Source organism: Microcaecilia unicolor, unplaced genomic scaffold, assembly GCF_901765095.1.
Source record: "Microcaecilia unicolor unplaced genomic scaffold, aMicUni1.1, whole genome shotgun sequence".
NCBI classification, from domain to species: Eukaryota; Metazoa; Chordata; class Amphibia; order Gymnophiona; family Siphonopidae; genus Microcaecilia; species Microcaecilia unicolor.
Genome location: NW_021963690.1, coordinates 188,900 through 216,325, shown reverse-complemented (window position 1 = coordinate 216,325; position 27,426 = coordinate 188,900). Strand labels below are relative to the sequence as shown.

General features: G+C 44.1%; 1 protein-coding gene across 1 annotated transcript in view; it reads left to right on the top strand.

Moving 5' to 3' along the window:
* LOC115459574 (ELMO domain-containing protein 2-like) overlaps positions 1–27,426 on the top strand; it is a 78,882-nt gene that overhangs the window by 7,267 nt on the left and 44,189 nt on the right. The window contains exon 2 of the mRNA XM_030189385.1: positions 20,455–20,602. Coding sequence (XP_030045245.1) covers positions 20,458–20,602 — 145 coding nt within the window. The 5' untranslated portion in view covers positions 20,455–20,457. The remainder of the gene's footprint in view (positions 1–20,454; positions 20,603–27,426) is intronic.

Sequence of the window (27,426 nt, the reverse complement as noted above, 5' to 3'; positions counted from 1 at the left end):
TAACTTTAGGAAAATAATTCAAGGTTACCAATACACAAAAATCATATGTGGAGGGAAGAATCATGTGGAGGACATTATCACAGAGCCAGTAATGACCAAGGAGAGGGCGACGAAAGTTCCCAATAAATGTAGGCACAGGATGGAGATTAGGATGCCCATAATGCGAGCCCCTATCCCAGGGGGAACGAAGAAGAAATGGAGACTTTGTACACCATAGGTGCCAATCCCCAATTGTAACAGACCGCTCATATGATGCAACCCCTTCATCCCCCGGGGACTTATGAAAGTAGAAAATAGGATGGGACACTATAGTCTTCTCAGTAGTATAGTTAGGAGCCAGATAATCACCTTGGTCATAATCTACAGGTATGGTAGTAGGGCACATAGGAGTACCTGGAGAAACTACCCACACAGGTTCCTCCTTCTCTAGGAGAACATTAGTATAGTTACAGGGAATGGGAAGAACAGTTGAGATGCTTCTTGTTAAACAAAACACTCCAGAAGCTGGATAGGGAGACGTAAAAACTGGCCTTAGAGAAGAGTCAGAGGGGGAAGTAGCATTATAAAAGGACCACCAAGTATAATCCTGGCTCCAAGGGCCTGAACTCGAAAAGTAGGGAGGTATAAGAGCTGGGAGTTGCACAGGGACAGGAACAGCTGGGACATCTGTAGTATAAGGAGAAAATCGGGAACACACAATACAAGGGGAAGTAATCTTTGCCTGGCTAATTAGTTCCTGGACCGAGTGTAACCAAAGGTTGGAGCGAGTTGGGGTATTAGGAACAAGGAGGCAAGGAGTAGAAAACAACAAAAGCATCCAAACTACTAACATTTTCTTTCTTCCTAATCTAAAACAAATACAGCAAACTAATTAAGCAATAATATTTCAACAGTCTGTGCTAATCACAGATTACTCTAATATAGTGTTCTCAGTCTTTGAGTTCTTATACCAGTTGGGATAGACCCTCAACTGACAAGGATCAAGCTCTCAAATTCCAAGAAAGCCAGAATCCGGCAAGAAAGAGTCTCAGTATGAAGCCGAAGTTCAGCCGCTCCTGCAGTATGCAGTTGACCCTTCTTTTCAGCTAGTAGATTCTTTGGTTCGGGTCAGGCGCAACTTCAATGGCTCCGCTGGATCTCTTTCTGCTCTCCACTGTCTAGGCTCCGTCTGATCCGTGCTGGGCTCAGTCTGGTCAGCAGACTTAATTCGAGACCAATGGACCCATGGAGTTATCCCTGCGACCTTCACAGCTGCAGGGGTAGAAAGCAAAACAGTAAAAGGTCCTTTCCATCGGGGCCCCAAAGGCTGGAGCTTCCAGTCTTTCACCCAAACTCTATCCCCTGGCAGGAAGGAATGTACCTGAGCCTGGAAGGGGACAGGGTTTATTTCTCTCACATAAGACTGAAGCTCAGAAATTATCTTCCCCAAGAGGGCTACCTGCTCCTGCACCTGGGCAGACCCTAAAATCCCTATGTCTCCCTTAATTCCCTGTAAAATGGCTGGGGGCTTCCCATACACAATTTCAAAGGGAGAAAGGGCTGTTCCTTTAGTTGGGGTGCATCGGAGGCGGAAGAGGGCTAGTGGCAATGCCTGTGGCCATTTCAATTGGGTTTCCTGACAAATCTTTGCTAGGCTATTTTTCAAGGTTCTGTTTGCTCGCTCAACCTGCCCTGAACTCTGGGGACGATAGGCACAATGCAATTTCCAGGTAATGCGCAATGCGCGGGACAGGGCCTGAAGTGTAGCTTCAACAAAGGCGGGACCATTATCTGAACCTATGGCAAGGGGCAGTCCATACCTGGGGATGACATCCCTAAGGAGAGCTCGAGCTACTTCTGTGGCTTTCTCAGTGACTGTAGGATATGCTTCCACCCACCCAGAAAAGGTACAGACCATGACTAAGAGGTATCGGAACCTACCACTCCTGGGCATTTCTGTGAAGTCTATAACTAGGGACTCAAAGGGTGTTAGTCCTCTAGACTGAACTCCTGGTGGAATACGGGGTCCCTGACGGGCATTATTCTGGGCACAGAGAGTACATCGGGCAGAGGCAGTGGCAACCAGACTATCCAATCCTTCCAGCACCACTACTCGACTGAGTAGGCGGGCTAGTGCTGTTTTCCCTAAGTGTGATAGGTCATGAGCTTGAGACACTACAGGCCAAGCTAGGTGGCGTGGCACCAGAACTCTGGTATCAGGGAGATGTAACCAACCATCAGGTCTCCTTACTGCACCTTCTTCTTGAGCCCATTTCTCTTCCATTTGGGTATACATAGGTGTCCATTCTTGCAGTCGAATTTGGAACAGGGGGGTCACAGTACTTGCTGGGGGTCCTCGAGCAGCTTCCTTGGCCACCCGATCAGCATGGCGGTTCCCTCGGGCCACTGGAGTATCTATTCTTTGGTGTCCCCTGCAATGAATAACAGCTACCTTCTTAGGGGCCCACACAGCCTCTAGCAGCTGAAGTATTTCAGGTCCATACTTAACAGGTTGGCCTGCAGCATTTATGAGTCCCTTTTCCTTATACAAAGCTCCATGAGCATGTAGGGTTGTGAAAGCATACTTAGAATCAGTATAAATGTTGGTCACCAGTCCTGCTGCTAGCTCCAGAGCTCGTATGAGGGCCACAAGTTCTGCTTTCTGGGCTGAAGTTCCTTGGGGCAGGGCTCTTGCTTCTATCACCTTGTCCTCTGTCACCACAGCATAGCCTGCCAATCGCTTGGAGTTCTCCACATAACTGCTTCCATCTGTGAAATAAATTACATCTGGGTCCCTCCACGGAACATCTTTAAGATCTGGTCGACTGGAGTACACTTCATCCATAGTTTGGATACAGTCATGATCTGGTGGTCCCTCAGATGCTGGCAAAAGAGTGGCGGGATTAAATGTAGCCACTGTTTCCAGGTGTATCCGTGGATTCTCACACAAGCTAGCTTGGTACTTAACCATGCGGTTATTTGTAAACCAGTGATTGCCCTTATACTCCATGAGGGTAAGAACTGCGTGGGGGACTTTAACAACCAGTTCTTGCCCCAAAGTCAACTTATCAGCTTCCTGGACCAGTAAGGCTGTTGCTGCAATGGCCCTCATGCAGGCTGGCCATCCTTTAGCCACTCCATCCAGCTGTTTAGACAGGTATGCAACAGGCCTCTGCCAGGATCCCATCATCTGGGTCAGCACACCCAGAGCAACCCCCTGTCGCTCGTGGACATACAATGAGAAAGGTTTCTCCACATCAGGAAGGCCTAACGCAGGGGCTTGAAGTAGGGCTTTCTTTATGGCAATGAAGGATTGTTGAGCAGTAGGTCCCCATTCAAATGGTTCCTTTTCACCCCCCTTTGTGGCTTGGTAAAGGGGTTTCGCCATTAATGCAAAATTTGGAATCCAAATTCTGCAGAATCCGGCTGCTCCCAGGAATTCCCTAACTTCTCTTCTGGACTTGGGTTGGGGAATTGCAGCTACCGCTTGCTTCCTACTAGCATCCAGTCTCCGACTTCCCTGGGAAATGCAAAAACCCAGATACTTCACTTCTGACTGACAGAGTTGGGCCTTTGAGCGTGAGACCTTATAGCCTGCATCCAAGAGTAGCTCCAGCAATTCTCTGGTAGCCTCAAAACACTCTTCCTGGGTCACTGCTGCAATCAGGAGGTCATCTACATACTGGAGTAAAACTCGCCTGGAAGGCTCAGATTTAAAAGTCTTAAGGTCTTGCCCTAGGGCTGTCCCAAAAATAGTGGGGGAGTTCTTGAACCCCTGTGGCAGGCGGGTCCATGTATACTGAAGCTTCCTTCCTGTTACTGGGTTTTCCCATTGAAAGGCAAAAAGCAATTGACTGGCGGGGGCCACCCGAATACAAAAGAAGGCATCTTTTAGGTCTAGTGTCGTGAAATGGGTAGCTCCAGAAGGTATCAATCCTAGCAGGACATATGGATTAGGCACTACAGGGTGTAATGAGATAGTGGATTTGTTGACCACTCGTAAGTCTTGGACTGGCCGGTAGTCCTCAGTCCCTGGCTTCTGAACTGGCAATAGTGGCGTATTCCATGGAGACTGGCAAGGTCGAATAATTCCATGGGATAACAGACGATTCAAATGTGCTTGAATCCCTTCCAGAGCCTTTCTGGGAATTGGGTATTGGCGAAGATGGATTGGCCGGGCACTTGGAAGTAAGTCTACATGTACAGGAGGAATATTTCGGGCCAACCCTGGGGGATTATCTTCTGCCCATACCCCACTGACCTGAAAGCTGTCTGCCAGGGGTAGGTCAACTTGGCCATGCGACTGATGCAGCCGCCATTCTTCTTCAAGAGGGCAGCAGAAACTCAATATACCCTTAGGGCTGGATGCTGGGGGCCGAAAGGAGACTGAAGTCTGGCCATCAGAGTCAAAAGAAATTTGGGCCCTAAGCTTGGACAGCAGGTCTCGACCTAACAAAGGGATTGGACAGTCTGGCATATACAGGAATTCATGAGTGACTATGTGTGAGCCTAATTGGCATCTACGGGTTGTCAGGAAGGGCCTCCGGTTCTGCACCCCCGTGGCTCCCACCACTCGGACAGTTTTTCCAGACACAGGCGCTAATCGCTCCGTCACAACAGAATGTTCAGCTCCTGTATCAATCATGAATGGAATTGAGCGGCTCCCTATAGTTAGCTTGACCATAGGTTCCTGGGAGCCCAGTTTATAGGAACCCGGTCTGTCCTATTCGTCCCATTCTGCCATCTCGGCTATCCCGATGATGTCAGATTCAGGAGGCTCATATCTTCCCTCTCGAACTCGGCCTCGGCTTCCTCGATCTCCTGGTCCCCTTCTCAGTCCCTGGCGCCTCTGGGGGCATTCATCTTTCCAGTGCCCTCTTTCCTTACAATAGGCACACTGATCCCTCTCCAATCTTGGTCTGGGATTCTCCCCCCTTGGCCGGGATTGATTGAAGGAATCTCGGGCCCTGGCTGGTGGTCCGGGGTCCCACTTTGGCTTCCCATTAGCTAGAAGTCGACCTCGGTTAAGGGTGGAATTAGTAATGGCTGCCGCTAAAAGGTCGGCCTTCTTCTGCATCTTCCGGTCAGCCTCTCGGCGCACCTCCTGATCTCTATTAATGAAAACCTTGGTTGCGATCTCAATTAGCTGGGTGGTATTCATCCCTGCGAATCCCTCCTGACGCTGCAACTTCTTCCGGATATCTGGCATACTCTGGGCCACCAATGCGCTATTCACCATTCTCTGGTTTTCTTGGGCTTCAGGGTCAAATGGGGTGTATGTTCTGTAGGCTTCAATTAGTCGCTCTAGAAAGGCCCCAGGGGATTCAGTTGCCCCTTGGAGAATTTCAGAGACCTTTGCCAGATTAATGGGCCTCTTTATGCCTTTCCTCATACCTTCCAGTAAGTCCCGGCAATAGCCAGACAACAGTTCATAGTGCTGCCCATCATTTGGATCCCAATCTGGAGCTGCGCGAGGAAACCGAGCTCTAACCCATCCCTCTGGGTCCTGTGTCCTCTCGGGAACACGCTCTCGCGTGATGGCCTCAGCATTTTGCAAAATCTTCCGCCTCTCCTCAGTTGTGAAGAGGGTCAGGAGAAGTTGTTGACAATCAGTCCAAGTTGGGTTATGGGTGGCCATAATGCTAGTCACTAGGTCCACCACTGCCTGAGGCTTTTCAGTATAAGAGGGGTAATGCGTCTTCCAATTCAGGAGATCGGTGGTTGTGAAGGGTACATACTGGTAGGCCTGTGCCTGTATAACCTGACCCTGATTATTAGGATCCGGTCGAGTGGTAGTTACCTGACGAAGTGGCAGAACTCTCGAGGAGGTGGGAATGGAACCTAAGGTAGAGCTAGGAGCTACCCTCCTATCATGCTCAAAGGTGATTGCAGCAGGTCTAACCCATTCAGTGGAGGTGTGTTGAACCCCTGAGGGATGGGGAGGGGTACTCATAGACTGAGAGGTGGTCACAGGTGAGTCAGTCCATTGAAAGGGATGCCGGGCCCCTAATGAGTGGGTAGGGGTACTAGAGGGAGAGGCTGGGCTGTCAGGAGTTGAGGAGTCAGGGAGTGGAGCCCAAAGTAGGTCTTCGGAGGTTAACAGGGGAGGATGTGGCACAGAAGGGTAGAGGCCAGGTGAAAAGTCCAACCTAGGGTGTGGCAGGTTTGGCACAGGAGGGGAAGAACTATCCGGAGAAGCCTGTGCTGGAGAGGCTTGGGCTGGGCGGCGTGGATCTCTAGGGGTGGCACGGAACCCCAACAATGGGCCATAAGGTGGTGGCTCAAGATCTGAGGGATCATCAGAGAGTATGGGTTTCTCAGACAGGGTAGGGGCGGAAGCCACCGATTGGGTGGTAAGCTTCCTGGGGCTCTTTCCCTCTTCTAGTTTAGATTTTCTAATCTTTCTTTGAACACGGCCTAACATGAATTTTACTGGGGATCCCATATAAGTTTTCAACCAGGAGGGAGGGTCAGTCACAAGGCTGTCCCAGGAATCTATATAAGGGAGTTGTTCAGAATATTCTGATTCTCCTACTACTATGCTATAGACCTTCCGGATTACTTCAATATCTAAGCTGCCACTAGGGGGCCACCCCACTCCCATAGATGGCCACTCAACTTCACACAAGGTTCTTAAAGTACCTGAGCTTAAAGTCTGTCCATAGTCATTAATTAAAAAGCCTTTTTTGAAATTTCTAAGCATACAATCTAGGGGGGTAACAATTTGTCTAGATGATGTCCCACCCATAATGCTTACAGTTACAACACACAAAGAGGAGGGAGTTTTTGAGAATGCAGTAAGGAGTCTCCACTCTTTTAACATTCAAGCATCACACATCCCAAACAGAAAATCCCACCCAACAATTTCAGATTTCTCAAATACAGATAAGCTCAAGCGTTTTCGCTTCTAGTCCCCGCGACTAGAAGGTACTAGGGCCTTTGCTGAGAATTGATCAGATTCTCCTTCCTCAATTTTCTTGAGGGGCTGGTTTACAATTTCCTAGCTAGGATTACAATACAAAATACAGAATACAAAATACATACCCGGCGAATGTTCTCCAGTCAGTTGGGTGCTGGGATTAATGCAGGATTCATCCCACCGCTGCCACCAAGAATTGTTGCAGGAATTGAGATAGGAATTTGTGATGCTTCAGGAGTCAGACAGCACACACCAGTATGAGAGAGAAATCTTCTTTATTTGCCAGCAAACAAAGCAAGACATCAGTTCTAGCTCTCTTCTCTTCTCTTAGCTCTTTGTGTCTTTCTCTCAGCTCTCTGGGTCTTTCTCTCAGCTCTCTGTGTCTTTGTCTCAGCTGCTTCTCTTCTTATGCTGTCTTCTCCTTCTTCTGTCTGTTCCTTCTGTCCTTCTCTTTCTTCTGAGCTCCTTCCTTTCTTTCTCTTTCTTCTGAGCTCCTTCCTTTCTTTCTCTTTCTTCTGAGCTCCTTCCTTTCTTTCTCTTTCTTCTGAGCTCCTTCCTTTCTTTCTCTTTCTTCTGAGCTCCTTCTGACGTAAACTGCTTCTGCTCCCACTTAAATAGGGTCCTAAGCCCTCCTCCTAGCCTAGCCCCCTTTACTCCCAATTGGTTAAGAAACTGATTGGCTACCTTGCCTCAACCAATCATTACTTTTGAAATATCAGTTACATAGGTTCCAGACATCCTAAACTGACCTGTGACCTGGGGCCCCTCATGCCAGACATTTGGTCTCCAGTCTCTTACATTTCTCATTATGATTGATGTCTCATCTATAGCTTAAACTGGATTCCCTTAGAGACTAAGAGGCCCCATCTAACATTGGTTATTCTCATATTCCTAGTCTGGTTCATACTAACTGCTAACTAAACTCTGGCATTCATTAAAAGGGGTCAAAAGCCAGTCTTACTTAATAGCATACGTCTATGGTCTGTTATTACTTCCAGGACCATTTCTGCATTTTACCTATAATTAATCAAGGAGAAGAGAGCTGACTAATTCTGACCTTTTTCACCTCTCAGCTCCATACACAGAACTAGCTAAGACCACAGAAAACTCAAAACACATGTTGATCTCCTCACTGCAGCCTTAAACAGCAGACAAAGGATCATTTTAAAAGTAACACAGAGTTGAACAAACATCCTACATAGAAATTACAGAGAATAAAACATATTCTAAAGTAAGCATTCTTATAAGACATATCTAAACATCAGGAATATCTAGAATTATTTAGAATCTAACTAGCATTAAACTAATTCTTTTAAAACTACGGCATGTCTGGCTCATGCTTTGTTCATTCATAATAGTTTACAGCTGTGCCAGCTAGCATTGGCAATTCACAAGGGACATTTCTCACTGACCTTTCCTAACCTTAGCTCGGCAGCTAGAGTTCAATATAATCTGAACCATCTGGCATACCTTCACTTCATTTACAAAGTAAAAAGTTAGAATTCTAACTTCAAGCTTTTAACAGAATTAACCCTTCATATGATTTCTTATATATATAATTATGCCATGGCTGCCTCAGTAGTGCTTGATCATTAATAGCAAAGAGGTTAAGTTCGGATTTGTATAGATCGTGTATAATGTTAATATTTAGTATTTAAGATGGATGTTTATGGTAGGCCTTCTTGAAAAGATCTGTTTTCAGTAGTCTTCGGAAGATGGTTAGGTCTTGCGTTGTTTTTATGGCCTTTGGTAATGCTGCGTGCAGATGTATAAGAAGTTGGTCGCGTATATGGATTTGTAATGCAGAAAGGGGTGGAGTGTGGTACATGCGAGCATACATTGCAGTAAAATGAATGGTAATGAGGCAATTAAATATTCCTCCACAATGCACAGAAGGAAACTGTGGGTTATAACATGCACACAACATGAGAAATGTATTGCCAGGTCTGTGGCAGCATTGAAGAGTTGGCTGAGGATTTAAATGCAAGTGTCTTCTCCCCCCCCCCCCCCCCCCCGTTGCAAGTTTCAAGATTAAAACTTGATATACCGCTGAAGGAATGATCCATCAAAGCGGTTACAACATATTATCAATAGATTGTAAGCTCTTTGAGCAGGGACTGTCTTTCTTCTATGTTTGTGCAGCGCTGCGTAAGCCTTGTTGCGCTATAGAAATGCTAAATAGTAGTAGTAGTAAATGAAAATTGGAACAAGTGCCTGCAACTTGAAAAGACAGATAGGAAGTAACAGCTCATGTGTTTTTTGCGCATAAATATCAACCTTGTAAAATTCCTATATGCAAGAAATGGTTGCCAGGCTAATATTTATGCACTGAAAACAGGCACAAATGTGTACTGGCACTGTTTGGTTTGGACATGTGTGTGGTGATGCGCCCTCACCGCAGAGTCTTTGTATTAGTTTGGCAGGCTTCACCTGATAGCAAGCAAGTTGTGTGCACTTTGAATTTGCATCTCATTAGCTTAGTGCATTGCCACGGAATATTTTCTCATTAATCTTTTAGTAGAAGCTGCATGCTCAGCCATCTGCATGTGGCTGTGCCACATGGCTTTCTGCATTGAACCCCCCCCCCCCCTTACCCAAGTGGAAAAGGTCCCTATCCTGGGTGGGATAAAACTGCTTGTAAATGAAAATCCCCAGCCCCGACCGCAAGCATTCTATTTCAAAATGCAGGTTAAAAATAAAAAAATGCCCGATTTGCAGCTACATGTTTGTTTATGTTTATTTAGAACATTTGATTAATTGCCAAATTTGAAATGACCAAGTCTAGGTGATGTACAAAATAAAATCGACAACAGGGAAAGAAAAGAACTCCAGTAAAAAAAAGGAAAAGGTGTACATATACATTCCAGCAAAGAGAGAAGAAAGGCATACGTATCAGTGGTGTGCTGCTAAATTTTTAACAGGGTTTCTCCCAAAGTATAGCCAGCCCTGCAATTTGGGGGGGAGGGGGGCCCGATGGTGGACTTTATATTTCCACATCGTTCTTTAAAATGGCTGCCGAGACTTACAAGGGCATCCTCGCAAGACTCCAGTGGAAGTCTCGGCAGCCATTTTTAAAGAGCAGTGTGATAGCGGGAGGGTCAGCGCCAACAGTGGGCAGGAAAGACTGGGGATCTTTCCTGCCCTGAAGAATCCACTAGACACCTGGGCGGCTGCCTTCAGGTATGTGCTGGGACCCTGCGGTTCAGGGGAGCGGGGAGGAGGTCTGCAATAAGGGGGTGGGGTGGGGAACGTGGGGAGGATACAGTAAAAAAAAATAAAGTTGCATTTTCAAATGTGCTGGCTTGTTCATACGGATATACACAGAGGAAGTATATAATAAGGGAATAACTTTTCATAGGTAGAGTAGTAATTTGTTATAAATTGTAATCGGTGGGTCATTTGGAGGGGCTGGTTATAAGGACACCCAAACCCTGTTATATTGGTGCAGAGATTTTTTTTTCTCCTGGTAAAGGGCTTCTAAAACAGACATCATGGTATGAGAATCAGGTGCTCAACATTCAGAGTTTATATCTATCTATTTACTTATTTATAGTATTTTATCCCACATTAAATATGAATTAGATTGGAACCCGGGAGCATTTAAAATCTTTTTTTTTTTTTGTCCTGGAGAGAGTAATGCATTTCCACCCGTCAGGCTCTCTCCCCGGGTGTAGTCAGGTCTGCAATTTTTATTTTTATTTTTTTTTGGGGGGGGCGCAGAGGTGAACTGGGGCCCCCAGTCCACCTCTGCATGCCTCCTCCCCCCCCCCAAAAAAAAAAAAAAATTGCAGGGCTGGCTATACCTGGGGAGAGAGCCTGTTGTTAAAAATTTACCAGCACACCACTGAGCAGGGTGGCTGCCTTTAGGTATGTGCTGGGACCCTGCTGCTCGGGAGGGGGGGGGGGGGGAGGAGAGATAAACTAACTCGCTCTATCTTAACAACTGGCTTGCAAAATGTCACAAAAATGAACAACGTGCGAGCCGGCTCCAGCAGACCACTGCTACATTCCAGCAAGAGAACACAACATAGTGAACCGAACAAACTTGTGCTCTCCTTCAAGGACCTGAACAGTACTGCTAAGTGCTTTCTGATTTTTCTTTAATTCTTAATATCTCAACTATCTGGCTATAGGTTTAGCTACCTGTGTATTCTCTGGACTTCAATTGGTTAGTTAAATTGTGCTGACTGTGAATCTCTATTGTGATGTACTGCTCTGTCTTCTAATCTAGACAAAAAAAGAAAAATCTTTCTCTCGCTCTCTGCCTAACTCTGATAGAGAGGATAGGCTTTTCATTTTATTTATTTATTTTTATTGCATTTGTATCCCACATTTTCCCACCTATTTGCGGGCTCAGTGTGGCTTACAATACATTGTAAATGATGGGAGTACAATTTGTTACAATTCGGTTATGGATTACATTGTGATAAGTTGTGCGAAGACAGAGTCAAAGTATCATTAAGGGAACAAAACAATGGAAGAGAGCAATGGAACATTGGAAAGAAACAACGGGAAACTGATAGAGCAACAAGACTGTCTCTGGTCTCTATCACTTTTATTTACTCTTGCTGAAGTTTCCTAACTTTGGCTCTGCAAGGTTTATTTCCCATTGCCAATCCTAGGTAAAGAGTAGTTTTAGTATTGTAGCTGGTCTGATTTGTAGTTGGAGATTACATTAAAGAACCCCCAATATTTACTGGGATCCTGCACATTGGCATTAAAGGAACTGCAATATTTATTGGGAATGTTTGGTTTTAAAGGAGAAAAGTTAGATTCTAGCAAAACCTGGTTTTTGTTTCAAATTGTCTTATTACTTGCCCCTCCTAGAGAACATTTCTAATTGTGGTACTTGGCTGAATAACTGAGACTTATAGTCTCACCCTCCATTCCCACAGCCCACCCGCTCCTTGGTTTTCTAGTCATATATAGACAACCCAACAATCATCATTAATAATAATCCTCAGCTACATACAGGTATTCTTACATATTATTAACCCTATCATAGTACACCTGCTCATACCATCTCCAGTCAATCAAAATGATATTTATTCAATGTAATAATTGTGGTGCTTTAGTTCCAAGACACACCATCAGACAGCTTAGATCTTGCCCCATCGGTCTTCAGCTTGCTAGCATAAAAGAGGAGCTCAGCAAACTTAAGCAGGAATTGGATGCAATTAAAGCAGCTTCCATCACTATACAGAAGCATACCAATTTATCACCACTGCCTCAAAGAATAAAATAACCCAGGAATAGATGGGTCATAGTATGCTCAGGCATATTACGACATGTGACACAGAAGCATCCGCTCCCACAACTGCTACCCCTACATAACTCGTTCACTGCATTAGAGCATTGTGATACACAAGAAAAACAACTAAGATGGAACCAGAACCAATGAAGGTAGCTCAAGAGAAAAGACACTCAAAGCACAAATAAAACTCGAACCAAAAAATTGTTGCTGGTAGGGGATTCCATTATCGGAGGCATTAACTTTGGAACACAGTTCAAGGGACCCAATTTATTTTAAAACTTACATACCACCTTAAAACCTAGGTGATTTCCAAAATTACATACATAATAAAAAAAAAAACCCAAAACAAGACACAAAAGATACAAAACAATCCAATTATTACCCACTAAATTAAACCAAATAAACAGTATAATAGTCACTACTCAATAGAATGCTGCCACGGAAAGCTGTGTGTTAAGCTGCTTCTTAAGAGACATATCACTGCATAAATGTAAGTGACCTTTAAGTGCATTTCATAGCTGTATACCAGCCACTGTAAATGATGGAAGACCTTGTTTCTGCATAGTGTGATTGCATAATTGGATCCAGTGACAATTGCATTGTTTTGTCCAATCTCAAAGATCTGGTAGGATGATATACCTTCAAGACTTCTCAAAAGTAGGCAGGAGCAACTGCATACAAAGTTCGATGGATTAGTGTCTGGACCTTATAATGTATCTGTTGAACAACTGGTAACCAGTACAAGTTCTTAAGAAATTGTGAAACACAAGCAAGCTTACCCACCGCAGCTATCAATCATGCCACTGGGATGCCTTCCAGGATCCTCAGCTAGCAGGCATACCAGGCAAATACTGACAATAATCAGAGAAGAGAATAAGGGTTCCAACACTGATGTTGTTATCCACCTGGGAACAAATGATCTAGCCAGTAATATCCCATCTGTAGCCCAGAGAGCTTTATGGGAGTTGGTGAAGGGGTAAAACCTTTGCTTCAGACAGTAGGTTTTTGTAAAGTTCTACCTACTTATAGGTAATCAATAGAAATCAAACAAAATAAAACATGGAAAAGAAAATAAGATGAGACCTTTTTTATTGGACATAACTTAATATATTTCTTGATTAGGTTTCGAAGGTTGCCCTTCTTCGTCAGATCGGAAATAAGCAAATGTAGTAGATGACAGTATATATAAGTAAAACATCCAAGCATTTCATTGGCAGTCTAAGGGTGGGGGTGGGTAGGAGGTATGCATGGGAACATCAAAGCATTTCAGAGGTAGTCTAACAGGATGGGGGTAGATAGGTGAGAGGAGAGTGATAAACATAGCAATACAACTTTATGGTTTTTAATGGGCTGGAAAATCCAGATCCTTGTTAAGTCCTGTCTGTTGGGTGTCAAAATATTCAATCATTCTGACTTCAAAGGTCTTACGTTCCTGTATTGTTTTAAAGTTACCTTTCAGGATTCTTACTATGAAGTCACTGGTACAGTGATCTGGTTTTGTAAAGTGTTGGCCCACAGGAGTGGGAACCCGGCTGGCACCAGTATTGTTCATGTGATGTCTACACTGGTGCCAGCCGGGTTCCCACCCCTGTCAGCCAACACTTTACAAAACCAGATCACTGTACCAGTGACTTCATAGTAAGAATCCTGAAAGGTAACGTTAAAACAATACAGGAATATAAGACCTTTGAAGTCAGAATGATTGAATATTTTGACACCCAACAGACAGGACTTAACAAGGATCTGGGTTTTGTAGCCCATTATAAACCATAAAGTTGTATTGCTCTGTTTATCAACCTCCTATCCACCCCCATCCTGTTAGACTATCACTGAAATGCTTTGATGTTACCATGTATACCTCCTACCCACCCCCACCCTGTTAGACTCTCAATGAAATGCTTGGATGTTTCACTTATATATACTAAACCTTATAAGTACAGAACTCAGCTCTAAAAAGTAAGCCAAAGTCTATCTAATATGAGGAGGAAATCGCCTCAAGAAAAAGCCCCTCCCAGAAACTTTTACATGGGATAAAGGCTATACTTTATCATCATGGGCGTTTCAATCAAACTAACTCCTCTTATTTTATGAAAAGTTTTTTTTAAAACATTTTCTGAAAATAGTTTTTCTAAATATTCAAAAAAGCCACTGTGCCAAATATACTGTATATAACAGTTCAACTTAACTTTGGCGAACTGTAGGCTTTCTCCTTTCTGACCGTGGTTTAACACAGTTAAACCACGGTCAGAAAGGAGAAAGCCTACAGTTCGCCAAAGTTAAGTTGAACTGTTATATACAGTATATTTGGCACAGTGGCTTTTTTGAATATTTAGAAAAACTATTTTCAGAAAATGTTTTAAAAAAACTTTTCATAAAATAAGAGGAGTTAGTTTGATTGAAACGCCCATGATGATAAAGTATAGCCTTTATCCCATGTAAAAGTTTCTGGGAGGGGCTTTTTCTTGAGGCGATTTCCTCCTCATATTAGATAGACTTTGGCTTACTTTTTAGAGCTGAGTTCTGTACTTATAAGGTTTGTTAAGAAGATTTGGAACCAGTATCCCTGTGGTTATATTTTTAGTCTGAATCACTTATATATACTGTCATCTACCACATTTGCTTATTTTTGATCTGACGAAGAAGGGCAACCTTCGAAAGCTAATCAAGAAATGTATTAAGTTATGTCCAATAAAAAAGGTGGTATCTTATTTTCTTTTCCATGTTTTATTTTGTTTGATTTCTATTGCTTACCTTTAAAAGTGGACTAACACGGCTACCACACTACCTACTTATAGAAAAGGAGAGGAAAGATTACAAAATACTGAGAACTTCAATAAGTGGATTAAAGCTTTGTGTCACCAGAAAGGTTTAGGTACATTGGAGGATGGGCAATACATGGGGAAAAGAAGGCTATGCTGTAATAATGGGCTGCATCTCACTGTGACAGGTAAAAGAATCCTTGTTGAGAGAGTGACAATATGTGTCTAGGCATTTAAACAAGAAGCTGTTGGTGGAAGCAGGTCAAGTTAGGTAGTCACTCCCAGCAAAAGACAAGCTGTGGCAGTAGTAAAGAAAGCAATGAAAACAATTGTAGCAATTCACTTCTTAGCAGTACTATAGAAGGTGAAACTAAACAAAAAAACTATACAGATGAGACTGCAACTGAAATGTAGCTGTTAAGCAATGACCACAAACACTCAGTCTAAGCAACTAGAACTGGAATACTTAGGGTTAATTTCTATTCCAGTCTGAAAAATAGTAGAAGTTGTTTTTAGGTTACATGAGACCAGCTTGCAGCTCTCAACTTTTTTCCACTAATGGTACCAGAAGGCCAAATTAATGTGAACTGAGCTGTTTATTTGTAGTTAAGGGGCCCTTTGAAGAAAAGTAAACTTCTCAAGGCAAAGTTGTTAGTGACAATTGTATTCTTTCCAATTCAAATGCTGCTTAAAGAATGATTAGATAAGAATAAATCAGTAATAAATAATTGTCCTCTTTCTGTTATCAATGGTTGAGAAAACATTACCTAAGACATGTTTTTCTGTCCTGAAACCCATCTGTTTTGGCTAATGGTCAAAGTATCTCCCCCCCCCCCCCCCCTACTGCTAACCTATTGAATAAAGGAAACTATCTGACCTCTTTGGTGTACTACTACTATTACTTGACATTTCTAAAGTGCTACTACGGTTAGGCAGCGCTGTACCCCAGACATCCTTATCTTTCCTACTGTGAGAAAGTTCTGCTTTGTGTTGAGAGGATTTGTCTATTAGGTAAGAGCTTTTGGTGTTTTTTTTGCTCTGGAGTTCTCTCACAAGCAGATGATCAAAAGCCCCGCACTGTTCCAAACAGCGCTGGAACAGCATGGGGCTTTACCGCACTGATGATCAGAGATAATTGCATGTAAATTTAAGCATGCAATTATCTCTGATCATGGGGTAGAAGTGCGGGATAATTGTGCATTCATGAGTTAGATTTGCATGCAATTGAGGCATTGTATGCAAATCTGTTTCATGCATATTCATTGTGGATATTCTGAAAACCCGATGAGACTAGGTGTGCCTCGAGGACTAGGTTGGGAATGGCTGTGTTTTGCACGCTGGAAATCTCTCAATAATAATTGTTCGCACCTCCTAATGAGCAAGCCTGACTTCTAACTCCTCCTTGTTTGTTTATACTACTAACCTGAAACCATGAAACTGATTACAATAATAAAAACTTTATTTACTTCAAAAATAAGATTTATTCACAAAAGAAAAAGGTAGAAATAATTAGAATATAAATGTAATTTGTGAACATCCAGAATATCACAGAATAAAACGTCAAATGTCAGTTTTATAACTGCTATAATAAACACTGAGCAGATATTATTTGGAACAAACACGCAACTCCCTAGACACAATATGTGTCCTCTGCTTGTAATCCCAAATTGATTACAAATTTTTGACTATACGATCTTCATGGATCACCAATCTTTCTCCGAGATGACTGAAGTAACAGATGACGGTGCTTGCTTCGATGTGCTCAGGTGTTCAGTGAGATGAGCCAATATCAGATGAAGTTAAAGATTGCGTTGAAGATGAGTCCTTCTATGCTGATGCTTGTTTTTTTTTATATCATTCTGTTATCAGCAATGTCTGATGATCTAATAAGACCTCAGAAGGTGATTTCTCTTGAGAAACCACAGGAATGTAGATGATGTTCTGGGTGCTATCTGGGCTCCAGCACTGTGGAGGTCAACATGACCCGCATTGCTCACATTCTTTTGCCTCACAACAGCCAGATAACAAGGTCACGGGTCCTTTTCAGACAAGCATGCCTAGACATGTTTTCCAATCACAGCCCAAATCTCCATACTCAAGCAGAGCAGAGACTTCTGATGAAGTCTGTAGAACAAGTGTAGCGAAAGGTTTCTGTATTGCTGGTTTAGGGATCAGAGTCCAACAGTTCTAGCATGGCAGCCTCGGTAATACACTTATTATTTGGGCAGGGGCTCTTACCCCCTACAAGTCCCCCTTGTAGTGACATACAGTCCAGAGCTGGAAAAACTGAGGAAAATCATAAAAGACCTTCAGCTACTACTCAAGGAAAATGAATTACTGAAAGAGTTATTACCAGCTCCATCTTTTAACAACTACCAATTTTAAAGCAAAATTAGTAACGCAGGTCTTTTTCTGCCAAGATATACTAACAAACCCTCACTTGAATCTCAAAAGGAATGGCACAAATATTTGCAGTATGCTAAGCTATGAATTTTTGCCTTCACATGTCACAGGACTCCAAGGTTACCCAACTGGAAAAAAAAAAAACATTTGGCACAAAGGGATCCTACTCATTCTCTTCCTCAAATATTGTATATACTATTCAATGCAGAAAATGTGAAGAAGGGTGCTATATTGCAGAGATGCAAGATCGACATGAGGGTGCTGATTTATATTTATAGACCCCATTGTACTTGGGGTGAGACACTTAATGGTCTATATTAGGGCTCAACAAAACCCAGGCGCCAGGGTAGGGATACGGAAGATTCTGTACATGGGGAAGAGTACGAGCAGGGTCACAAAGGTGAGATGCTAAACATGGGAGGATAAAAACAGGGACACACAAGAGAGATGGATAGTGGACATTGTTACTAGGAAGGAGATTCTCCAGCAGTTCTCTTGGTAGGATCAATTAAAATTTTTATAGAATCTGGTTCTCTTTTTTTTTTTTGTGGGGTGGGGGGGGGGGAGAAAGATTCAGAGAGGCTACTGCTGGGGCAGGGATGTGATGACATGGTGGCTGGGTAAGTGATGAAAAGTGGCTTTAGGCTGTGGTTGCTGGCAGGGGGTGGGCTAGTTGGAGAGAAGAGGTAACTGTAGCTGCTGGGGACAGGTGGGCAATGCAGAAAGGTTAAGGCTGCAGCTTCTGAGGGTAGGTGGGTAGAGTGCACCACCCCACTAACCCACCTTTACCTGCTTTAGTTTTTCCCCCCATTGCCCCAGAAACCGCAGCCTAAAGCACCTCTCCATCACCAGATACACTGTGTACGTGGGTGGGCAATGGGAAAAGCAGTAGCCTTTTATTCCTTCCTTCCCTGCTACTTTTATAACTTGTTGTGCATCTCCTTGAGCACATTATGAATATGCAATTTATAAATATATATAAATAAAAATTCCTTTTGTTCCAAATCTGGCTCCTAGATCCGAAGGAACTTTGTCAAGCCCTGGTTTCTATATATCTCTAATAGACAGAGACCCGGAGACAAACCAAGGTGACACCTTGGTAGATGAGCATTTTTCAGGACCTGGATGCTGCATCAGTGATCTTATGGTCAGAATACTAAGAGGAAACTTTTAAAACTATCCAGGGACGTAAACCTTTGATATTAAGATGATGAAATATTTTGACACCCACCTGACAGGAAATCTAGATCCTAAGTCAAGTCCTATCAGCTTATAAATCATAAAAATATACTGCTCTCACCTACAGATCATCCATCCATTTTCTTGTTTCTCACTCCAACCCCACACCTCATCTTTATCTTTTCCCATTAACTGTCATTAGAATGCTTTATTTATTTATTTTTATTACATTTGTACCCTGCGCTTTCCCACTCATGGCAGGCTCAATGCGGCTTACATGGGGCAATGGAGGGTTAAGTGACTTGCCCAGAGTCACAAGGAGCTGCCTGTGCCGGGAATCGAACTCAGTTCCTCAGGACCAAAGTCCACCACCGGCCCTTGCAGATCACCAATGTGGCCGCGCAGGCTTCTGCTTCTGTGAGTCTGACGTCCTGCACATACGTGCAGGACGCCAGACTCACAGAAACAGAAGCCTGCGCAACCTTCTACATGGAATGTTGCTAGTGGAATAGCAACATTCCATGTAGAATCTCCAATAGTAGCAACATTCCATGTAGAATCTCCAATAGTATCTATTTGATTTTTGTTACATTTGTACCCTGCGCTTTCCCACTCATGGCAGGCTCAATGCGGCTTACATGGGGCAATGGAGGGTTAAGTGACTTGCCCAGAGTCACAAGGAGCTGCCTGTGCCTGAAGTGAGAATCGAACTCAGTTCCTCAGGACCAAAGTCCACCACCCTAACCACTAGGCCACTCCTCCATTGTTGCTACTATTTGAGATTCTACATGGAATGTTGCTATTCCAACATTCCATGTAGAAGTCGGCCCTTGCAGATCACCAATGTGGCCGCGCAGGCTTCTGCTTCTGTGAGTCTGACGTCCTGCACATACGTGCAGGACGCCAGACTCACAGAAACAGAAGCCTGCGCAACCTTCTACATGGAATGTTGCTAGTGGAATAGCAACATTCCATGTAGAATCTCCAATAGTAGCAACATTCCATGTAGAATCTCCAATAGTATCTATTTGATTTTTGTTACATTTGTACCCTGCGCTTTCCCACTCATGGCAGACTCAATGCGGCTTACATGGGGCAATGGAGGGTTAAGTGACTTGCCCAGAGTCACAAGGAGCTGCCTGTGCCTGAAGTGAGAATCGAACTCAGTTCCTCAGGACCAAAGTCCACCACCCTAACCACTAGGCCACTCCTCCATTGTTGCTACTATTTGAGATTCTACATGGAATGTTGCTATTCCAACATTCCATGTAGAAGTCGGCCCTTGCAGATCACCAATGTGGCCGCGCAGGCTTCTGCTTCTGTGAGTCTGACGTCCTGCACGTACGTGCAGGACGTCAGACTCACAGAAACAGAAGCCTGCGCAGCCTTCTACATGGAATGTTGCTAGTGGAATAGCAACATTCCATGTAGAATCTCCAATAGTAGCAACATTCCAGAATCTCCAATAGTAGCAACATTCCATGTAGAATCTCCAATAATATCTATTTTATTTTTGTTACCTTTGTACCCTGCGCTTTCCCACTCATGGCAGGCTCAATGCGGCTTACATGGGGCAATGGAGGGTTAAGTGACTTGCCCAGAGTCACAAGGAGCTGCCTGTGCCTGAAGTGGGAATTGAACTCAATTCCCAGGACCAGAGTCCACCACCCTAACCACTAGGCCACTCCTTCACTTTACATATTTTGATATTCTTATCTTTTGCTCATTCCTGACCTGGGGAAGAAGGTTCTAGTTTCGAAAGCTAGTCAAAAAATGTCAGTTGAACAAATAGGCTATTGCCGTATTTTCCTTTGTTTTGTTTTTTCTATTTATTACTTTTAATCAAGTCAGAAATTCAGTTGTTAATATTCAAGTGACTTACGGTGTACAATGATCAGTACTGAAATTACATTGCTGGTATGTTTGATGGAAGAATATTTCAATTTTATTTTCTTATGCAGAAGATGCTTCTCCACCTGTGGCAGTACCTTTACAACAACTACTTTAGGTTTTTGATGAAATGGATTTTGAGACAGGTGACCAGAAAATGTGAATTACAGCGAATTGTTGATGGTTTAGAGCCTGGTGCTTCCAGAACACACAGAGTAGGTAAGGAAAAATGAATTATCTCATAAGATTTTATCACTGTGCACCTGCATAAAAATTAGGTTCAGACTTTTCCCATTGTGTACATCAGCAAATTTTCAAAAACAAATATGCGCCTGCTTCAATAGAAAAAATTACCTCAAGGAATTTGGCCCTTATTTTTCTACCTGCTGTTTGATCTGTATAAAATGTAATGCATATGCAGCAGGGGCGTAGCCAGACTTCAGCGGGAGGGGGGTCCAGAGCCCGAGGTGAGGGGGCACATTTTAGCCCCCCCCCCCGGCGCCGCCAACCCCCAGTCATTGCCGACTCCTGCCAATGACCCTCTCGACCCCCCTCCTGCTGACAACCCTCCCCTGTCGTCGCCGTGGGCTACCTTTGCTGGCGGAGGACCCCCAATCCCTGCCAGCCGAGGTCCTCTTCTTCCCGCGAAGGCTTCGTTCTGTTTCTGATGTCCGGAAATCCCCCCTCCCACCGCCAACACTCTCCTGCCACCGCCGTCGGCTACCTTTTCTGGCGGGGGACCCCAACCCCCGCCAGCCAGGTCCTCTTCTTTTGGCGCAAGGCCTCCTTCTGTTTCTGTGAGTCTGACGTCCTGCACGTACAATGTGCAGGACATCAGAAACAGAACGAAGCCTTCGGGGGAAGAAGAGGACCTCAGCTGGCGGGGATTGGGGTCCCCCACCAGCAGAGGTAGCCCACGACGGCAGGAGGGGGGGTCAAGAGGGTCATTGGCAGTGGGGTCCAGGGCCAAATCTACGGGGGCCCAGGCCCCCGTGGCTCCACGTAGCTACGCCACTGATATGCACATACATCCAAAGAGTATGCATAAATACAAACATCTTCCCAGCCACACTCCTTGGAAAACCTCCACTCAAGTCAGGTAAATGCATGTGTGTAAGTTCTGTGGGGCAATTCTATAAAGAACGTGCTAATATTTGTGTGCCAGTTATGCGTGTAAATGTTAGAATACTGGCATGTACACACACAAAAATGCAAAACTTCTGCCTAAGCGTTATTCTGTAAATACACACATATATTACATAGTATGTATTTGATATGTGAGAAGTCTGGGTGGAGCATTAGTATAACTTGCACTTAAGGGTCCTTTTGCTAACGTTTAGCATGTGCTATTTTTTTTGCCTCCTATTTTATACCTATGGGCCATGTGGCACTTAATGCACACTTAAGTCCATTAGCACACACTAAGTTTTAATAAAAGGGCTCCTTAGGCGTGAATCTGATAGAATATTATTTTATTCGTATATCTCTGTCATTTAAGTGTGAGCACTTACAGCTCTGTGGGTGGTGTAATTTTCATTCCTAAATTATAGGCACGTATCTAACCTGTTTTATTAATTCTATAACAAAAGTAGGTGCCACACAGCAGATGCCCTCAAGGCATCTAAATTAAGGTGCACTCTGTCCTCATTGTGCATAGGTTTACATGCACAATTTTATAGAATCCAATTTCTGCACTAAAGTACTGGTTTACCTGCTGATCTGCTTTTGATAAATATCCTCGGTTGTGATATTATAAGCCTTGTTGCTAAACAGTTTTTTATTAAAATGCAAAAATATCTTGCCTGAGGGAGGGGGGATTTACATAAGTAAAACTATACACTAAGCATAGCTCCTACTTTTATGTGGTATATGGGAAGGGAAGGTATGTGGTATATTGCTTTTCTGTGGTACAATCAAAGTGCTTTACATATTATATACTGGTACTTTTTGTACTTGGAGCAGTGGAGGATTAAGTGACTTGTTCAGGGTCACAAGGAGCCGCAGTAGCAATTGAATCCAGTTCCCTTAGTTCTCAAGCCACTGCACTCCTTAGGCCACGCCTCCACTCCAGATACGGATATTCCTGGGGGTGGAATTAGATGGGTTATTTGCACCTGCCTCAGAACAGGTGTGAATGTCTACATATTTCTTTTTCTGGTGAGGTAGTGCATATAGGCACATACGTTATCTTTTATAAAACTAGTGAGGTAAAAAGCCCGTTTTGCGAAAAAATGAAATGGGCGCTAGCAAGGCCCCTCCATGTCCAGCGATTCTCCCATCCCCTCCCATCCCATCTATGTCCAGCGATTCTCCTCTGCCCTGGCCTCCCCTCCATGTCCAGCGATTCTCCCCTCGCCTCCCATCCAATCGATGTCCCACAATTCTCCCCTCCCCTCCATGGCCACTGACTCTGTCCTTCCTTCCCTTTAATCCATCCATCTTACCTGAGGTGGCAGCGGCGGCAGGCAGGCTGGGCTCACGTCGCCTCCAGCGTTCCGTTGCCTTCCCTCTGTGTCCCACTCTCCTCTGATGTCATTTTGTCTTTACGCGAGGGCGGGACACTGAGAGGGAAGGGAACGCTGGAGGCGAGGTGACGTCAGGATGTTACGAACCCAGCCAGCCAGAAAACCCTGAGGTACAAATTATTATTTAGGATAGGCAAAATATATGTATCTATATGCCTCCGCAGCATAGGTGATCCTCTTAATGTTCAAGTATAGTAATTTGTAAATAGAAGGAATGAAACTCTAAATTCAGGTTTGGTTTTTTTTTTTTTTTTTCCCCATTTGCACTGCCAGTAAACTACTTTTAGATGATAAGCAAGCAAAAATAAGTATTGACAGTGGGGAACTTAGAAAGTACATGTTAACAGGACGTCAGACTCACAGAAACAGAAGCCTGCGCAGCCTTCTACATGGAATGTTGCTAGTGGAATAGCAACATTCCATGTAGAATCTCCAATAGTAGCAACATTCCATGTAGAACCTCCAATAGTATCTATTTTATTTTTGTTAAATTTGTACCCCGCACTTTCCCACTCATGGCAGGCTCAATGCGGCTTACATGGGGCAATGGAGGGTTAAGTGACTTTCCCAGAGTCCCACTAGCAACATTCCATGTAGAAGTCGGCCCTTGCAGATCACCAATGTGGCCGCGCAGGCTTCTGCTTCTGTGAGTCTGACGTCCTGCACGTATGTGCAGGACGTCAGACTCACAGAAACAGAAGCCTGCGCAGCCTTCTACATGGAATGTTGCTAGTGGAATAGCAACATTCCATGTAGAATCTCCAATAGTAGCAACATTCCATGTAGAACCTCCAATAGTATCTATTTTATTTTTGTTACATTTGTACCCCGCACTTTCCCACTCATGGCAGGCTCAATGCGGCTTACATGGGGCAATGGAGGGTTAAGTGACTTGCCCAGAGTCACAAGGAGCTGCCTGTGCCTGAAGTGTGAATTGAACTCAGTTCCCCAGGACCAAAGTCCACCACCCTAACCACTAGGCCACTCCTCCATTGTTGCTACTATTTGAGATTCTACATGGAATGTTGCTATTCCAACATTCCATGTAGAAGTCGGCCCTTGCAGATCACCAATGTGGCCGCGCAGGCTTCTGCTTCTGTGAGTCTGACGTCCTGCACGTACGTGCAGGACGTCAGACTCACAGAAACAGAAGCCTGCGCAGCCTTCTACATGGAATGTTGCTAGTGGAATAGCAACATTCCATGTAGAATCTCCAATAGTAGCAACATTCCAGAATCTCCAATAGTAGCAACATTCCATGTAGAATCTCCAATAATATCTATTTTATTTTTGTTACCTTTGTACCCTGCGCTTTCCCACTCATGGCAGGCTCAATGCGGCTTACATGGGGCAATGGAGGGTTAAGTGACTTGCCCAGAGTCACAAGGAGCTGCCTGTGCCTGAAGTGTGAATTGAACTCAGTTCCCCAGGACCAAAGTCCACCACCCTAACCACTAGGTCACTCCTCCACTATTGCTACTATTTGAGATTCTACATGGAATGTTGCTACTATTGGAGATTCTACATGGAATGTTGCTACTATTGGAGATTCTAAATGGAATGTTGCTATTCCACTAGCAACATTCCACGTAGAAGTCAGCCCTTGCAGATCACCAATGTGGCCGCGCAGGCTTTTGCTTCTGTGAGTCTGACATCCTGCACACGTCCTGGGGTTTTATGGCCATGAGGAATAGTTTCATGTTACAGCTATTGTGTTGCTACAAGAGCAGCCTTTCAAGTCTCAGCTGTGTTGCTGATTTCCTGCTATTTTGGACTTCAATGAAGGTTTTTTCAGAACCCCAGAATGGGGAAATATATATATATATATATATATATTTTTTTTTAGTAAGAGTGTCAAAATACCAAGCAAAAGGTGGTATCTTATCATAAAAAAAAATTAAAAAACAAAAACAAACTTTGTTAATCTATTTCCTCAATTCCAAATGTCAGGGATATTCAAACAAGGTCACAGACTCCCAGCATAATAGGCAGTCCATTCCAACCATCAAACGTTGTGGTATGGTATAAAGACTCACAAAACCATTGATAACTGCTTATATGATCAATTTGCCATAGCTGCTGCTCTGACCAGTACCACCCTCCTTTCAGCTAAAATAAAACAAAAATAAACCAATCGCCACAACCCACAAGAAATGAAAACAAAACACACACAGTTAAAAACAAATTAAAAGTTAAGGCCTCTTTTATTAAACTGTGCTAGTAATTCCCACATGGCAAATGCAACGCAGCCCATTGAAAATGAATGGGTTTTGGCGCATTTTCCATGCCGGGAATCATTAGCACGGTTTAGTAAAAGAGGCACTTAGTGTCGCAAGAGAGCAAAAAACGCTGGCGTATGTGCTCTCAGTTTATAACCCCCAAAAATGTCTGCCCTCCTTCTGTCCTCCCTTCCATCCAGCGTCTGCCCTCCTTCTGTCCTCCCTTCCTTCCATCCAGCGTCTGCCCTCCTTCTGTCCTCCCATCCTGCGTCTGCCCTCCTTCTGTCCTCCCTTCCTTCCATCCTGCGTCTGCTCTCCTTCTGTCCTCCCTTCCTTCCATCCAGCGTCTGCCCTCCTTCTGTCCTCCCTTCCTTCCATCCAGCGTCTGCCCTCCTTCTGTCCTCCCTTCCTTCCATCCAGCGTCTGTCCTCCCTCGCACTCCCCGCTTTCATCCAGTCTAAGTCTCCTCTCTGTCCCTGCTCCCTCCTACACCCATCCCTGCCGCTGCTGTTTTTCTAGACGAGCAGCAGCAGCAAAACAAGTTACAGCTACATGGGACCAGACTCTCCGTACACGTGGCTGCTGGCTGTGCCCTGGAACAGGAAGTGATGTTCGAGGGGGGCAGAATTGTCAGCCGCATGTATGAAGAGTCTGGTGCCGCATGGCAGCTTGTTTTGCTGCTGCTCATCTAGAGAAGCAGCAGTGGCAGGGGTGTGGGGAGGAGCAAGGAGAGAGAGGAAGCAGATGCTAGATTGGTGGGGGGGAGGCAGTAGCAGTTCATGTGACAGCGGGAAGGAGGTCGGAATGTGTTGCAGCACCCCTGAGAGTTCACTGCGGCACACAGCTTGGGAACCACTGCTCTATGTACATGATGTACTATGGGGTTTTATTTTTTTTTTTCCTGTCTCTCCAAATCCTTTGAAAAGAGCTTGCAATTTTTGACTATTTGTTTTCAAGCAGTGAGGGCCTGGTTGAGTGCTTATTGCCAGTGGCGTACCAAGGTGGGGCGGTCTGCCCCGGGTGCACGCTGCTGGGGGGGTGCCGCACGCCTGTTGGCTCCGCTCGTTCTGTGCTCCCTCTGCCCCGGAACAGGTTACTTCCTGTTTCGGGGCAGAGGGAGCACAGAATGAGCAGAGCCGAGAGGCGCGCAGCACCCCCCTCCTCCAAGCAGGTAAAAATGCACCCGGGGGGAGGGGGGTGTCCTTTCGCCGGGGGTGAGGGGGGGTCGCGCTGCACCCGGGGGTGGGGGCGCATCGGTGATCCGCCCCGGGTGTCAGCCACCTTAGGAACGCCACTGCTTATTGCTTTAAACTGAATATCTCCAAATCAGATTTTATTTTTGTTTGGTGAGGTTCTACTTCAGAGGTTCCGGAAACCTTTTGTATAGATCCCTTGAAAACACCAATTGTTTCCAATTTGAAATAACTTGGCATCTGGATGAATACTAGCTTATCTCTAGCCATTCAGGTTAGGTCTATTGTCTGGAAAGTTTTCTTCAAATTGAAGCTGATTAGAAGATTAAAATACTTATCTCATGTTAATTTTAGAACTGATATTTTGTTGTACAGATAAATTGCTGCTTGATGTTCCTCCTTCTTTCCATTGTGTTAAACTAATAGAATACCGTTCCTCCATATTTTATGTTGAAGGGGCTAGACTATGGAGCACCTTTCAATTTGACTTAGGAACATTACCTTGCTGCTTCAGTTTTGTAAGCATTTAAAAGCATACTCTTTAAATCAAGCTTTTACTGCTGTTTAGATATTTGTCTAGTTAAATGCTGCAAGCGTCAACTGTTTCACCACTGCATTAAGATCTGATTGGAATCCATATGTTGGTATTTTTTAAAATTATTATGTGATTATTGTAATCTGCCTCGAATTGTAGGATAGCACAGAATATAACATTTTTAAATAAAAATAAATCTGGTATATTGAAATTGCCTGTTTTCACTTCCCACTTGTCTGGACTGTTAGAAGGAGAAATTAGATTTTACCTGTTAATTTTCTTTCCTTGAGGCCTCCAATTTTTGATCTAAGAGTTTGTGCTGTTATTGTATGGAAGAATTGCTACATAGGTTCTGAGTAGCTTATTTGGTAAAGGGATTTTGTGGTGGTTGTACTGAGGTGATGCCATAATTTGAATATATATACATTTTTGGATATGCAAGCTGTAAGGGGAAGTATCCTAGCTCTACTCTTTTTATAGACTTCAGAATAGTTTTTTAAAAAATTGAGGTTGACAGTAAGTTCAGTTTGAATTTTGTCTACCGTTCAACCACACACAAACTTTCTGCAGC